This window comes from Opisthocomus hoazin, chromosome 1, assembly GCF_030867145.1.
Source record: "Opisthocomus hoazin isolate bOpiHoa1 chromosome 1, bOpiHoa1.hap1, whole genome shotgun sequence".
Classification (NCBI taxonomy): domain Eukaryota; kingdom Metazoa; phylum Chordata; class Aves; order Opisthocomiformes; family Opisthocomidae; genus Opisthocomus; species Opisthocomus hoazin.
In genome coordinates, this window is record NC_134414.1 from 64,427,379 (window position 1) to 64,444,986 (window position 17,608).

The following is a 17,608-nucleotide window of genomic DNA, read 5'->3' on the forward strand; positions in this document are numbered from 1 at the left end:
TCTGTCCCTGTGTCATCCCCCCTGCCGCTTTCCCCTCGCTTGTAGCCCATGTAAAATGCTCACTACATGGTAAAACTTTTACCCACAGTCTTTGTTCCGTCTGAACATGAGGAAGAACTTCTTCCCTCTGAGGGTGACGGAGCACTGGAACAGGCTGCCCAGGGAGGTTGTGGAGTCTCCTTCTCTGGAGATATTCAAGACCCGCCTGGACAAGTTCCTCTGCAGCCTGCTGTAGGTGACCCTGCTTCGGCAGGAGGGTTGGACTAGATGACCCACAGAGTTCCCTTCCAACCTCTACCATTCTGTGATTCTGTGATTCATTTTCTCTGATCGCTTGACCTGGCTTTGTCATCCTACCTGTTGGAGCAGAGATAGCCGACTTCCTCATAACCCTTCTGGCTTCACACCATCGTCCCCTGTTGCACATACCTTGGTGAGCCCCAGACGAAAGCAGCTAAAGAGCCTGTAGCTCTGCTCTGTGAGAAGACTGCTGCAGTTCACTGGGGTATGCATTAGTTCAAATAACACTTCTCCCCCCCCCCCGGTGCTTTGTTCTTTCTTGAGCTGGGAAAAGACAGTTGAGGCAACATATTGTCCACTGTTTTTTTCTATTGCACATAAGCAGCCATAGTGTGCTGCGATTTGTTTAGACCTACCATCTGACTGCATGCATCTCTTCTTGCAGGGTGGTTTCCACCAGAAATTTTTTGATGCTAACATAGTCTGTGATCAATGATGGCTAGACTTGTATAGACCCTTGTGAGGGATTTTAAACAGGTCATTTACTGCTGTGACACACTTAGTTTACTTTTTTTTTGTTCATCTGTCTGGTGATGAAAGAACTAATGATTAAATTGGGTTTGTTGCAGAGGTATTGACTTGTCTCTTGCCACTGGAACACCCTTCACGAGGACTACAGATAGCAGCTGTAGATTTTCTGCGAGGCCATGTGTAAATCCCGCAGTGCAACAAGCCCGGTGTACAGTTGAAGTTTGTTTGGTGGCCAGTAGCCTGGTATGCATTCACATCATCTCCCTTCCTTCCCTGGAGAACTGTGGTGAATGATGTTTTCAGACCCAGGCTCCAGAGCAGACAGTTTTTCTTTGGTTGTGGCAATAGTGACAGACAGCTTTTTAAATAACTGCCTTGCCGAAGTTCGATTGCTAATCACAGAGAGGTGAGACAGAGCACCGGCTTTGCTTTTCGCCGTTTGGAAAGTCTTTCTCAGACGTGTCTGCTGCTCTCAATAAAGACGGTATTTGCTGATTCAGGTTTGCTGGGAGCGGGCTAGGTTCACCGGCGCGTTCCAGCTGCTTTGCAGCGCTCTGGCAATGCAAACCAGCTGCAGGTCTGGTTTAGCTCAAGCCGGGTTTATGGCTGGTTTGCATCACTGGAGCGGTGCAAAGTACCTGAAGCATGCCAGCTAATCTGGCCTTTTGGTGAACCGTTATAAATGACTTGTTTTTCTTCATGTTCTTTAGATGTAACTTTATTTACAGTTAAAGTCCGTAGAAACTGACTAAGATTGCATCACTAAAAGACAGATTCAGTGTTCCAAACAAAAGTCTATAAAATTAGAGGTTTTTTTAAGCCAGAGCTTTTTCTTCTTGACTGAAATAAAATTATCAAATTACATGTTGCTGTTCTGCACTTCTCTGTTATAGATTTCTTTTAAGTTACAGTAAGATTACAGTTGCCTGTTCTTATTATAAGATGAAATAATGATTAGTCTGAGATCTAAGAGCAGATTTTATAAGTTTTATTTTGCAAAATGTGGCCTCAGCTTTTACTCTAAATGCAGTAATTTTCCTCTAGTTTACTGACAATGTATACAATATTTGTGTCATTATCAATGTTGTCTGTAATTTACTGACTGAAAATATTTTGGAGATTTTGAGAGACGAAAGAGATCAGCCAACTGATTTTTCTTCTGTTTATAGTAAAATATATAACTGAAATCATAATTACTTACCTTGGATAGCATGATGAATGTTCGAAACATACCACAAATATTAATCGTGAATTAGATCAGTCCATGTATAGTATTTTTTCATAATCTAGCTCTTCCTCTGAGGCTCTTAGTGTTGAATGTGTGATGTATGTTTTTAAACAGTACTATACAATAGAAGAATGACAGAAGTGTCATTACAGCTACTCTGATCTACACTTTCTTCAGAACTCAGAATTTTTACTCTTTGCCTAGAAATATTTTTGTATAAAGATTGTGGTGTGATTTTTTTTTTTTCTTTAAATCTTTTTGGCTAAATATATTGGCATTTAAGTCAGAAATTGTATACCTCTGATCAGCTGTATATTGGAAGAAAACATGACAGAATTTGCAAAGTTTTTCTAGACTTTGTGCAAAAACACTGAAGAATTAATTACTGCCTCATATTAATTAAGATAACAGTGCAAAACCCTTCATTAGAAGCATAGGAAAAGTTCTCCCTTGGTCCTTGGAGAGAATATTATATGCAAGCCCTGTTGTGTGGGTTGCAAGGTGTCACTGGAATTTATATGCATTACTTGTCTAATTGCAGTAAATGTAGCATGTCCAGATAGGTTTAAAAGTTGGATGGCTGTTTGTTACTTGCTGGAAATCACTTGAAACCTTGCTACTCCGAGGCAGCTGTTCACAGGTCCTTCACCTCTCCCCAGAGATAGCTGGAAGACTCTGTTGTTGGACCCTGTCTTTTATGGCAGAAGCAGTAAACATGACAGGTTGTTTGGGAGCCATCTGTTTTAAAATGGTTGCTGCTTTGTATGCAGTAATGAACTTGAGATCAGTTTTCTGTCTGTCTTCATGGTAACAGCCTTGTTTGGTGTCACAACAGGTGGAAGCTGATGGGATGAAACTAAATGTGACCAGCGAGTGGAACCTGGCTTCACCCTTGTTGTCTGTCACCATTGATGGCACTCGGAGGACCATACAGGTAAGCTCACCAATGCTTCGGCTGTAGAGCTGCAATAACCAGAAGCCTTTGGGCATACAAATAGTGCGGGGTCTAAACTTGCTACATCATAAAAATTATCTTACATTGTGCAAATAAAATAATATTTCTACTTTAACTACATCCAGAGCTTCAGTGGAGTGAACTTGTCACTCCAAGTTTTGAGCATCTTTCATTTAAGGAGAAGATGCTTATTTTAGGCAGAAATTCACCCCAGTTTCTAGGATCTCTTTACTTAATGGCGGTGAGGAGATACAGTTTCTTAATTACCTAATAAATAAGGAACTAATTACTATTTACAAAAAGGTGGGGTTCTGCAGTAAAATCGATCTCTTCCTCATGTTTAAATTGCGTGGTTTTTCCACTTTTGGGCCTTTGCAGACTGAAAGTCACAGGACAGCGCATCTCCCATGTGACATGTTTTTATATATACTTCTGTGAAATATGATAAGTTCCATGACTTGAAAAGAAAAATGTGGAAAACATCCCAAACCTATGTGTTTCTAAGAAAAGAGGTCTAAAAAGATTAATGTACATTGTTCTTTCTGGCCACTAATGTGTTTGAAAATCACTCCTAACAGAAGGGTGTGCCTTTAACTGCCATGCAAATTTTCTGAAGGCAACACCAGTCAGGATTTATGTATTTGTTGAGAAGTCATTCATTTATAGATATCTATTGATCCTGGAAGTAGTGAAAGGAAACAAAAAAAAAAACACCCAACCATTGGAGTATTTAAGATTATTGTTCTACATACAGCATTAACTGCTTATTTTGTATACATTTATCGATGCTACAATGGTCAGATATCTGATGATTTACAGTGAAATATGTGAATTTATTTTCTTCATTTTCACCCCTGGTAAATTACCCAAATGGAAATGTGATTTTTGCTATGACTGAATTTAAAAGACTGCAGCCTGAGGATTAAAAAATACTGTGTCTTTCAAGGATGGTATTGACTGAGAGTAAAATTTTTGTAACATGCCCAAGTAAATTCTGCGCTTAAGTTTTGTAGATTTCTCAGAAGGTTAATGCCACCTTCAGGGCTTGCGTATTTCTAAAATAATTTTGTATTCTAAAGTGTATTTTTATATTTTAATACTGGTCCATTTTGCTGCTGTTTTATAAAGGAAATGCCTAATTTTGGGTAGGAAACTATACCAATGTATGAACATACAAAATCTGTCTAGAAGAAAAGTGTTACATTTAGAACAGGTAACTGTATTTAGAATGCCTCACTGCAAACATAGAACAACTGTATGGCTGGATACAGGTCTCCATATACTAGTAGTAGTAAGACTGATTAACTAGAAGTGTAATAATTGAACTGGAACATGAAGTTAGTTTCAAAATTAATGATTGTGAGATGTGATCATGCTTTCTTCTAGGAGCTGAGCCAGCAGTAGTGTTACTTGCACTCTCCAAGTATGACCAAACTGTATGAAACACTGCAGGGCTAGCCACAGCAACAAGCGATGAGCTGGCTGTATGGTATCTATCCAACAGAATGCAGAATAAGCCCATATGTTGTTTCTTTCTCAGATCTTATCTATTAGTCTTTGCTTTTAGCAAAGAAACCCAGTAGCTTGAAAAGTTATTAATCTTTTAGCGTATGTATGTAAATTTATGAGAACCTTAAACTTGACCTCTGGTATCCGCTCACTGGAATCTAAATTGGTTTTTTGGTTATATGTTTCTGTAGACTTGCCCCGCTGCAAGAACCAAATTAGACAAGTGTATTCCTGTAGGTCAATTTGTCTCCAAAAGCAATTGACCCCTGATTCTTGAAGTATCTTCTTTCAGCAAGACTTAGCCCTAGAGCCATTTAAGCAACAAATATGGATGAATCGAATAATTCCAGCTGTGCTTTATTAATTTTCAGCCAATCTAATTTCTCTTCATAGTTGGTTTCATTCTTCTAAATTCGCTCAACCAAATACAGTCTTTGTGAACATTATATTTCTTTGAAGGTTTGATTTATGCACCTTCGGCTCGATCCTGCAGCCTGGCCCCAATCCAGCAAAGCACTTAAGCACAGAAGCAGGAAATAAATAATTTTTAAATGTTTTGGTTTAAAATGTATTTATGTAAATTATAGTCTAGACATTCAAATTGTTGCATATCTGTCGCACATTTAAAAATCAGTAATTAAGCATGCTCCTGAATTTCCAGTCCTCTGCTGAAGGCTCAATGTGTATTGGAGCGAAGCAGAGCACGGGCTCTGCCCCAGAGTTAAGACGGCCTGTGAGTTAAAAGACAGGTTTTCTGAGACCGTTTCTAGAGGACAGGACTCGGGAGTACATCTGCACACCTGAGAAGATATACATGCCCTGGTCACAGTCTGTCTAGGGCATATCAGGGCACAGCTCCGATGTGCGGCGGCCCCCTCCCTCCCGCTTTTGTCTCCTGTGCGAGGAAGCCCATCTGCGTGCAGCAGATGGGCGCTGCGGAGCGCCTGGCCGGGTCCCCAGGTGATAGAGGGACTGAAACCCTGGGGTACACTGCAGGTACGTTTGGCTGCAGCGTGAGGGCTCTGAAATCTTTGTGCGGCTTCGGGGTGACTGTGACATCCGTAGGATGCTCTAGAAGGTGATGAGCTGGTGAAAACTTGGGATCATTTGAGCAAGGGATTTCTGTGATACAGTCTCTGGGAATGAGGGGTTGGCAAACCCCATGGCATTTCTTGAAATACACAGATTCCATCATGTTTTTTGTTGTTGTTTTCACTAATTCCTCAGCTGATCTCTGTTTCTCAGCATTTTCTCCACTTATGATTAGACTCTGCCTCTCATTTGGAGAGGCTGAATTTAACGCCTTTTGAAGTGTAAGGTATTGTTTGCCAAGCAAATGAAATTTTTGTGCCCAGAACTACTTGGCCAAAATGGTTTCCCCTATCTGTTTCCAAAGATGTTAGTGGCTCAGAATCTTACTTATGCCTAGCTACTGTGAATCCAGAGTCTGCCTTTGCTGAAAATCAGAGAACTATAGGTATGTGGTTACAATATGTCTTCCTGAGGATTCAGGTTTGAAGAGATTGGCTGTTATTTAATTGAAAATACATATTTAAAATACATTTATATATAAACAAGATTTGAATATGATACAGCATTTCAGGCAACATTTAGAGTAAAAATAAACAAATGGATGAGGTGCTTAATGATTCCTGTGAAGAGCAAGTGGAAAAGAGGAGGCTGAGTGAGTTGTGGGAAAGAACCGCAAGAACTCCAGTGGAAACTGGAAGGGCGAATGGTGGTTCAGAATGGTGTCCTGGAAAGTAAGAACAGTTGGAAGAAGGTCAGCAGGCATATTTTGGGACAATGAGGGCATTTTTATCCCTCTCCCTCTGCTCCCATGTACAAGCAAGCTGGATTTTGGTGAGCCCTGTGCCTGCAGAAGTCGTCGTCTGTGACCTTTTCTTTCTCCCCATGCATGTGAACTGGGTACTGGGTGGAAGGAGAGAAGGGAATAAGCTGCCTCTTCCATAGAGCTGGACATCTTCTTTTATTCCCTCATGTGAACCAAAATCCAAGGCGCCCTCAAGGTAAATCAGTGAATCTATGAAGTCCAGCAGATGGACTTGATCCCAACTGTAGGTCTGTCCTTACTACAGTCAGGCTGCAAGTAGGTGCCTTCTGTTGGGACACAGTGCAGGAAGATCAGGTGTCTGCAGAGAGAGCAGGTTGCCGGACAGAAGAACATATGTAGGAGATCCTCAAGCCCTCTTTGCTTTGGCAATGCTTGTGTTTGGGCGAGTTCTCAAAAACCACCCCACCGACCATTCAGATTCTGAGGCTGCTCTAAGGCAACACCGCATGGACAAGTGTTACAAGTGATGTTAAATGCTCTGCTTAGCAATGTTGAATGCTCTGCTTTCATTGATCCCGTCATCAAACACTCAACCCATGCTTACATACCGTTTACTTGCAGACAGTTCCCTATAGCAAAAGGATTCTGAGGCAGAATAAACGATTTGTCACCATCTTTTGCCAACAGTTTTGTACCTTTTTGTCGTATCATATGCACCCCGCCCTCCCACTGGCATATTGTGGGCCCACACTGGTTTCACAGCTCTGCTAGCTTGCTGTAATGAAACCTCCCACCCTCTAAAGGTAGTGCAGGCATTCTGCTTGGAGCCTGGGAAACTCCTAGTGGCTTTTGGCAGCTTCAGCAAAGCAATATTAGGATGGTACTGGTGATGCCTTCTCTTGGTATTTCCTGGCTTTCGGAGGATTGATCTCTGCTCAGCTGAAGCTCTGTAGGACGTAGACAGAACTCGACTGGACGAGGTCCTGAGCAGCTCTATATTACTTTGACATTAGCCTTGCTTTGAACAGGGAATATGACTGCCTGATTTCCAGAGGTCCCTTCCAGCCTAAATGTTCTTAGACTCTGTTGGACATCCCAAACTGTCTGGTGAAAAGGTCTTTATAGTCACAGCATAATGTAATTAAGAGAGTAATGGAGTTACTAAACAAGAACATGTTCCTGTAAAGCTGAAATCATCAGTCTCAGGCTTCAAGTGTTTTTGTGAATGAAAGAGATGAAGATTTATCAGTGGAGTTTTCTTTACTTACAGTGTTACAGGGAATTTGGTGATGGCATCACTTACTATTTTTTAATTGAATTTATCTATTGCATCAACAGTTGCAGCAGGAGGAGTATATTCTGCATCCTGGGATATGACAGATTTAAGTGCTTCTCTGATACAATGTTTCTTTTGATTATTATTTTGGTTTATAGAAACAGAAGAAACGAAAATGGTGTAGGTTATGAAGCCTTTGTTCCTGGGAAACGTCTGACATTCTGGGAAATGTCTGACAGGAGAACAAAGCCTATGCCCAAGTGTTCATTTCCTTCAGCCCTGTGGAGACTTCTTTCAAACATATGTGTAATTTTTTTTTTAGGAAAATTACCTATATATATTTTTGTTACTTTTTGAGAGCTCAGATGTAATCTGTGATAATGATATATTATATAGGTTTCAAGTCTAAAGTACGATTACTTCAGCACATTCATTTTCTTAAACCTTGCAAATGATTTTGGGAAGCTTTAGTGAGCAGTGTCCACGAAGACAGCTCAACAGTCCGTTCTTTAGTGCTGTGCAATTACTGCACGCACTCCACTGTTGTCATTTACCCACGATTTCAGAATTATTTTCGCTAGGTTGTCTCTAGAAGAGGGACACACAAGGATTTGCAAACAGGGGCAGACATTTGGGTAGACTATATCCAAACTGCTGTACCTTTGGGTAAAGAAAAGCCAGAGTGTGAGCCCCAGCACTGGATTCCTGTTAGCCCGTATTGACTAATTGGTAGCTCACTCGCTGGCTTTGTTTCAGCCTGTTCCAGTTACGGCTGACCTAGACAAATCTGGTGTGGATTTACGCCATGCTGTGTAGACCTAAGCAGTGGGACTGAGATAGTCATTGCCATTTGGCTTTCGGACCAGGCATCAGTCGATGGCCCTCCTTTATTTAGCAGTGTAGAAAGACAGGCTGCCCGTGTTTTCCTGTTTGCTCATCCAGCCCCAGTCATCTGAGAAAATGGAGCTCAGCCTTGAAATTCCAGAAATGATGAGTGGATATGATACAGAGTAACTGATTTTTTTATTGCCTCACTTGACACACTCTTGGCATTTGAGACAAGTACAAACAAGGACTCAAATATCCCAAGTAGAAGACAAATACAAAAGCCTATTGCGTGCAGTGTAGTATGCCTTGCTGTGTTTCAGGCTTTCAAGTTTTTTTGGAAAGTATTAAAATCTGTTGGTCAGGGCACTGTTATTGTTGTTACTTCTTTCCCTGCAGTTGCACAAAGAGAACCATAGATTTTGGTAAGTTGCTTGTTGCAGCCTTATCATTGCCTAGTAATTGCTGTGGCAGTGTCCATTAGCTTCGAGGTCCTCCTAGCTCCTGTGTTGGAAGAGACCGTGAGCAGCTGATCCTTACCCACTGTGTCCATGCTGCTTGTGTCCTCACTCAATTGCCTCTCTCCAGCGCTGCTGAGACGTTCCTTGCAGAGAAGCCTGTCTTTACGTTTATGTTGCTCTGAACATCTCCCATTTCTGTTTTCTCCTTTCTGGGCTGTGGGGACCAGAACTGTGCTCAGTGTTAAAAGCATAGGCAAAACTTAGACTTCTACCGTAACTTAATGGTGTTACCTGTTCTTGTTAATAATGCCAAATGTTTCCTTTGGCTTTTTTGACCAAAACCAAGCATGGAGCTGATGTTCCTATTGAATTACCACTTCTGGTTGGTAATGGCTGGGAGGGGAGGGAAACTATATGGGCAAGGAAAAAAATGATAAACTTTCGGCAAGAAGGCTTTACCAGGAAACTATGAAGCTGTGACGTGTTCTGGAGCACAGATGCTGAGGTCCTGGTGTCACCCTTGGCAAATAATGTAGATGTTCTTGTGGGTGGAGATGGATCCTTCCCAAAGGACCAGACTCAGAAGCAGAGAGGAGGCGTAGTTAGAAGGAATTCTGAAACTTCATCAGCGTCCATGATTCAGTGCGTACCTCCTATGTGTACTTGGAAAGACCCAAGTGATCTGCTTTAGGTAATTATTAGATAATTCTGCTTGCTGAGTTTGTGAAAGTTTCTGTACAAGAAAATTAGTAATTGTGCCACTTAAGTTTCATCATTTGATCATGGGGATCTAAGAAAGGACTAAGACTTCCTTTATTTCCAAGGGTTGTAGGGAAGGGGAAGGTGTTTAAAAGCTGACTTTTTCGCTGCTTCTTGCTATGATCTTCAGTAATGCACGCTAAAAAGAAATTGCTGTTATTGCTTCGTTGACATGGGTGTTTGTTAAAATTTTTAAAAGTACTACTTTTTAAAGTGATGCTTGAATACACGTATGCCTATATGACAGCAGTATGCTCAGCTCCTGAGTCATGAAACCTTTAAAAATATCAGATATCCTTTACTGTCATACCAGAGTATTTGTATTAATGTCTACTTTAAATAGAGAGTACTCAAATCTCATGAGTGTTCTGCAGTCTGTGTGAAGTCCGTTTAACTCAAGGCTGACTCTGTGCTTCTGTCCATGGTTTGAATGGAGAATGTCTGGAGGGAAGAGGGAAATTCAAGGAAATAAAAGACGATGAATTTATACATTATTACGGCCTTTATTTTAATTGAGCAGCAGAATCAAAAAGCACGTACTACCACCACCCTTACTGATTCTTCATGAAAATGATTTTATTTTTTCAGCTGTGAAGGAAATGAGTGATCAGCTGCTCTGCCCAATCAATCCCTCTGGAATTTATTTACTCAAGGGGTTAATCAAATAACGTTAGTTGTCACAGTATCTTATGCCATATTTTTTTCCAAAAGAGCTATAAATTTTAATGACAGACGATATTTGGGATGAAGAACTATAAGGATTCTGTATGTGTCCAAAGACCAAAGCATTGTATTCAGTTGTTGATAGACATGGTAATTTTGTGATACCTAAACCCTGAAAGACAAGGAGTGGTTCTCTTGAATACGGTAGCACATTCAGAAAGCAAAGGGGAAAGAAGAGGAGGGACATCAAAGAGTGAGAAAGGACTGTGGATCTTGCAAAGAATGTTTCAGGGCAGTCATAAACATTACCAGATCACGTGGCAGCATATTACCTGCACTCTGTCCCCCTGTAAGAGCAGAACATATTACAGCATGCCAAAACAAGGGTAAAGTTTCTAAAACTCGTAGTCATTTTGTGATTTAATGTAATAACAGCAAAAATTTAGAAGTTCGCAGAGAGCATTAGACTCTTCATTATTGTAAATAATTGTAAATAGCTGGAAATACTGGGCTGGAGTAAATGTCTTTTAGATTAATTCTTTACCAACACAAAGTAAACAGTCTTTTCTGTGGGGTTGTTTTGGTGTTTTTGTTGTTTTAAAGGAGCACATGGGCATTCTTGGAAGGTGCTCTATCTGTATAAAACAGCAATACTGCAGTGGTATTAATATTAAACATAAGCATCTCTGAAGCTTGTCAAAAAGAAGTAACAGGTGATGTTAACATTGGATATCACGTAAAGAAATATTGGGAAGGATCTGTGTTTCCATGTTTATGGGGGGATGGAAATTTGTAAGCTGTCTACTGTAATTAAATCCCAGGCATTCAGAGAACGGTGATTCTTTTAAAAGTGGTAATGTGGTGCCTCAGCCTCTTATAAAGGTGCAGGTGCAGTTTCTCTGTGTGGATTGATGCCCTGTGAGCCATTCACGCTGTGTTTAACATCCGTGCTTGTACTGTTTGGGAACAGATTTCGTTTAGTCCCTGGGAAAGGACGGAGAGAGCTTGCAACAGGTGCCAGGGGAGGCCAGTATCTCAGCATCCTGGCAGAATCCCTTTTAGAGGGAAAGACTACTTTGGCTTGGTACCACTTATGCAAGTCTTGGACATTTTTCGCATGTCAAAGTGCTTCATACACAGCCGGAGGTGGAATTTTTAAGAATTTATAGATACTGGCCAGCAAGTGGATAGCATTCTCCATTTAGAATTCATGGCATAAGATGTTCAGAATTTCTGGTACCGAGCAGTTGAGAGAAAGCAATAGGGGCTGCAAGAACTTCTGCATTCTGAAAAACAGCACCATGCTGGGAAACCACACCGTGTTTCACTCAAAATTTGATCTATAGTCTTCTGTAATGATTTTAGATACTTATCAGCAGGTTTTCTGGGCTTAGGGGTTTTTTTATGTGGATTTTTTTCTTTTTTTTTTTTTTGTTCTGTGTAGCCTGATACATGTTGTCCTACTGTTAATGTAGTCATGCCATGGCTTGAAAAAGTTGCAAAAAACATTGGCCAAGTGACAGTCTGTACATTTTCTGTAACAAATGGTCTCCAGCTTTTACTTTCAGCAAATAAGGGTGATATATATTAGTTCATGATAAATGTGTTTGGGAAACTTTCGTCCATGATCTCCTTTGCCAGTTCATACCCTTTTTGACTTAACATGTTTTGTTTTCATTTGTAAGCAAAGCAAAAAAATTGCTTTTGGTCTGTTGGAGTTTCTTTGTTTTGATATCATTCCTTTCCTGCAACTGCTCCCCTCTAGTAGCTTGGAGAGCCCAAAGTACCAGAAGATTGGTGGAAAATACTCTGAGATCTCGTTGTAGTCTAATAATGCCTATGTCGGTTTAGAATCTCTTTCAGTAATACAGGTTTTATGTTTGGCTGAGCTTCTTTATCCTGCTTCATGTAAAGGTTGTTGTCATTTTTATCTGCGAGTGCTCATCCACTGCAGGCTTAATGCAAAGCTGATTGTAACCCTACTGCCTCTTATGATGAATAGATCATTGATACCCAACTAAGTGGAAATAATTTTCTATGGCAAAGCAGAAGAATTTAAAGTCGTATCACACTAACCTCTGGTGATTTACTGGGATTTACAGATTAAAATGATTATTTGCAAAATGACTGTGGTATAGCATACACTTAAGATAGAGGAGGAATATCAAACACGTTTTGTGTGATTGTATACACTTGTCTATTTTTACATGTGTGCATAAGCATTTTGTTTGGATATACGTAGCATATGCAGTATAGCATACTGTAAACCTGTGTGTGTAAAAATACCTATAATATTTATGTAACACACTCATTTGACAGCTTTGAGACTGCAGATGGATTTTTTGCAGTTGTGATTTCTTTTTTTTGAGATTCGTTTTAGCTTGTTACTTTCTCGTAAGGAAAAAAATTATACTTTTGCCTCATATTACACTAAAGTCTGAATCTTTATCAGCTGAATCAACCAGAAGAGCTTTGGTTATGTCTAAGATCATGTAATTGACGCCAACAATGTAATTTTACTGTATCGGTAGGTAAACACACAGTGGTGTTTTGTATTTTTTCAAATGATAGATTTCCCTTGCTTTTCAGTGTAAACCTAGTAAATAATTTGCAATTTGTTAGGAAAACTATGACAATGCATATAATTAGCTATTCTCTTTTGTTACCTCTATTTGATTACTTTCCTGCTATCACATGCAATATGAAACCATCTATTATGAGGTATAGAGTATGTAAATATCTAACTTTACTAGAGAAACTGGAGACTGGTCCTTTTTCTAAAGAGGTGGAAAATAAAAGAATAATTGTTAACCGTGTCCTTTCATTTTCTTGAAAACATCAATTACATTTACAAATCCCAGAAACACAAGCCCACCAGTGGAACAGAAATAACTCCTTTCAATATGCTTCAAAAAATCTAATCACATCTAACAGCTGACATTTATTTACAACTGTAATTTGAAACATTAATTATGATAATGTGCTGACTTCTTTTGTAACATGGTTCTCAGAAGCCTGTCACTTCTCTTTTTGGTCTTGATGTAACATATGTTTTGTGACTGGAGATTTTCTCTACCTTCTTTCTTGTTTTTGTTTTCTGAAATATACCCAGAAGGGATATTTCTTTTTACCCAGAAGGGATATTTCTTTTTTTCCTCTGTTTGTTAACTATTTTCCTCACCTTCCCCATTATTATTCCCCCTCCCCCCGGGCTGTTAATTCAAGAGAAGGGTTTTAGTGCTGACGCTGACTCTTGATGCTGTCAACAATTGAATGTAATGCTTTGTGTTTTGGACACAGCAAACAGTAGCAGTGAGAATTTTATACTGTGATACCAACGCGCTTCAGCAGTGTCAGAGCAGGAAAAAAGCTGCTTATATCTTAGTTTGTCTTCAGACCATGGTTTTAGAAGGTGCCTTCTTGGTGTGTGTAGATATTTGGCTTTATTAAATTGGTGATTAAATTGTTTTGAAAGGGCTGAGTTGTTGCTGTGCTAGCTTATTTAGTCGTGAGTAAAGAGAATCTGCGCAAGGAAATACTTTCATGATGTGGTTTTCACTTGTGAAAAACAAGTCAAGTTGTCAAGATACCTGACTTTACTGTGAAAGCCTTTAAAGAAAATGACAAAAGGCTCTATTTCTTGTTTTGTTTTGTTTTTTAAGTTGTGTTTTTCTGTGTGACAGGGAGATTAGCCAAAAAAATGGAATTTTTATTAGGACATGAAAAGGTCTCTAATGACCCTTGAAAGTAGACAAAAGGGTAGCACAATAAGTGACAGAACTCTAACAAGGGTGGAGGGCATTCCAGGAAAAAAAGAAATTAAATCCTTTAATTTTTTTTTTTGGCTTGCCATTTTCTGACAGCTTATCAAGTGGTTGGGACTTGTTTGTTTTGGCATGCAGTTCATTCATTGTAGGCAGCCGGTACTTTGTTCTTCTTTGTGGTTTCCAAAACCTGATTGTGTTTATCCTAGACTGTGGGAAAAGTGTATATTCCTGTTTCCTTTATAAAAGTAAACGTCAGGTTTTGTATGAAATTTTATTTCCCATATTTTCCATTCCACTGATCATTATTGTTGAAATATGTCAGGCTTTGGCACATCATCCTTTGTTTTCATATGATTGTACAGATTGCAGTGTCAGTGTGTGACCTGTTAAGTCAAAAAATAGGCATGTTTGGGTCTTAGTAATTATTACTTCATGAAGTGTAGCTGAGGAATATGCACCATTATTGGAAAGGGAACAGCATTTAATTTGTTACTATTAAAATTGTTTCGGGGGATATCTAGGTGGTGTTGTATAGCACTTTCTCGCTTAGTCTAGAGAAGACAAGACTAAAGGGAGCCGTGATAATGGCTCTTCACATACTTGTAGGTAGCCGTAAAAAGAACGGGAATAATCTGCATTTCCCATCTGTGATGAAAAAGAGGAGAATTAATACGCTGCAGCTGCAGTGAGGGTTATTTTAGTCAGATACTATGAAAAAACTTTCTAATGATAAGGATGCTGAACACTGGGATAAATTGCTTAGGGAGACTGTGAAATCGCTACAATTGAAAGGTTTTAAGAATGGTTAGACACACATCGTTTGGGAGTGACACAGGCATGTTTTGATTCTGCTGGCGGTACTAGACTAGAAGATCTCTCAAGATGATTTCCAGCCCTGTTCCTAGAATTCGTTGTCTTTAAAATGCTGAGGGTCTCCGTGCAGCTCTCTGTTTGCGATTTATACTCACCTTTGCAAATCTGTGCTTCTGTACTCATACATATGCCTGGCATTGTGTAAGTATTAGGGGTGCATTTTGTGACTAGGGACCTGATTTTGGATCTAAATATGTCATAATTTAACAGCAGAAAGAAAAAGGGAGAAGAAACTTTTCACATTCAAGGAGGAGATAATTCACAAGCAGAAAGAGTTCTTTTGTGCATTTTGTGTATTTAGGTTATGGATAATACTGCGTTAAATCAATAACATATTTTCTTTCACATTGTCTTGTGGCTTACTGACAATGTAATACTTGAAGACGGTTTAATAACTTCAATCAACTCCTGAACCACAGTAGGTGACCAGACATTTCATAAGGTCATTTTTTTTTTTTCTTGTTTTCAAAGTAGCATCATTGAGGTTTGCATTTTAAAAAGAGATTAAAATGTCTCTCATTAGGAGAGAATGAAGATAATACTAAATGCGAGTAACAGGAATACAGAATCACAAACGTTTAGAGATGGCGGAAGCCTCATTATTCATGACATCCATCTTTCTGCAAGTCCAAGGTTGTTCTGTGTTGCACTTGGCCATATTTGTTTTCATTGTTCTTAAAAAATAAATTTTATGGAGTTAACTTAAACAAAACCAAAATCTGAGCTGAAGTATGAATTAGACTTCTAGTACTGAAATTCTTGAAGGAAATAGTTATATTTTATCTGTTTTATGTATAGTTCTGTGTACTCAATTAGTTTTGATTAATTTGCAGTGATGTGACAGAAAGAAAATGGAATGGTTTCAAATTCCAGAGAAGCTTCTAATCAGTTTTTAACATCTGTTTTTTTCAGCGGCTTTCTCGGAATGCCTCTGGAGATACAAGCATTCAGTTTCTAGGCACAGTGGTAAGTATGTGCAACTATTGTCGAGAGTTAAGTTGATAGAATAATATTATCTAAACAGAAAACAGATAAATGACACTGGCAGCACATTTATGCTTGTATTTGTGAAGGTTAGTATTATATGTAAGTATCCTAAGCTTAACAGCTGAATTTAGGCAAATTTCTGAAGCTGACTTCCACTGCACAATGCACAGTCTCCTCATTCCGCATCTCAATTGATTTGAGTCCGCCTCTGTTTCATTTACAAGGGATTTAAGAGTAACTGGTTATAGACTTGTAAGTTTATTGCAGCCTATCCAGGTCTGATCCACATCAGGATCAAACCCACTCATCCCCACCACCTCAACTTTCTGCTCTCTGTTGCTTCACCATACCACATACCCTCACATCCCAGAGGCGGGTCAGGAACTGTCTTGTACAAAGACTATATAGTGATGCAAAGTGGTCTGGGGTTCTCCCAGATTTTGTTTGTTGAAGAGAAGTATGTTTAAAATCTTAATCAGATTTTACACCGTTGGAAAGAATTTACTCAATAAAATAGCTTTTTCATCTGCTGTTATCTTGAGCAATCATGTATAATATAGAAACTAAAGTTTTGTGTTTGGTGGTGGGTGCTTATAAACATATATGTGTTGGAAGCAGCATCAGATTCCATAATTTGCATGATTAGAATGCAGTCATTGAATTTTTCCAAGTTCCTTATGCACCTAAAAATAGTTTTGAAAACGAAATAAAATTTAAGTATCCTCTAAAGTAAGTTGTCCTGATTGCTGCCAGCAGGTTTTCCTGTGGTGACATTAACAGTGAGAAGCCTAGAAATGAAACGTTCCATTTAGAATTTAGTCCTGACATCTCTGTGCACTATGTGTTTTGGACAAAAGTAGATTAAGATTGCATATGATAATGCTTTCATTCTACTTACTTGTGATTAGTTCTTCTGCAAGTCCTATGAAGCCATTTTTTGTGAGGTGCAACATGGTAAGAGTAATCTTAACATGAATACCCATGGGCTTGCATGTTGTTTTTTTAGAGATGAGAAGTGCCCCTAATAATTTTTGCTTCTATAAATATACCTCTGTATATGCATATACACTTACTTGTCTTAATATCAGGCAGAGTGGCAGTTACAAATAAGTCATAAATAAAAGTTTGTTCTGCACTGCTGTATTTGTAATGATGCTTCAGCTCTGGAACTGCATCCTGCATCTGCAAGAGTGCTGCTAGCTGACTGATCTGATAGTCTTTGTGTGAGAAGAAAATAATTACAAGTAGATATAAACACAAATGCATCCTGATAAGATAACAATGAAAAGATTTTAATTGATCCCCTGTAAGTGGGTGCTGTAGCAGAGAAAATTCTGATTGTCTATTTAGTGACATTAAAAATCAAATTTGTTGTTAAGTTATGTATGAAAACATTTCATATTCATATGTAGAAGTGCCCCAGAGTCTCACTTACAGACCAGAACTCTTGTTCTGGGCCTTGTGCAGCAGCAAAAGAGGACACAGTATTGATGTGTTTTTAGCTTTAAAAAATGGATGATAAAACAACTAATGGATTGTAATATATGTCAGATCTTACCGACTAGCTCATGTGTGTTTGATAGATTCTAGTTATTTCGGGAAATCAAGTATGTGATTACAACTAAAACTCTCAGGAGGACTAAAAAGAAAAGCCTGTAGTACTCCATCCACCATTTTTTATTTAATACAAATTATGCAGATGTCTTGCTGATCAAACCCAGAGAGAGAACTTCAGCAAG

The 17,608-nt window shown here is 39.1% G+C and overlaps 1 protein-coding gene across 1 annotated transcript in view; it reads left to right on the forward strand.

Moving 5' to 3' along the window:
- The window catches only part of PCCA (propionyl-CoA carboxylase subunit alpha), a 300,689-nt gene that overhangs the window by 222,858 nt on the left and 60,223 nt on the right, over window positions 1–17,608 (forward strand). The window contains exons 20-21 of the mRNA XM_075424221.1: window positions 2,835–2,933; window positions 15,795–15,848. Of these exons, the coding sequence (XP_075280336.1) occupies window positions 2,835–2,933; window positions 15,795–15,848 (153 nt within the window). The remainder of the gene's footprint in view (window positions 1–2,834; window positions 2,934–15,794; window positions 15,849–17,608) is intronic.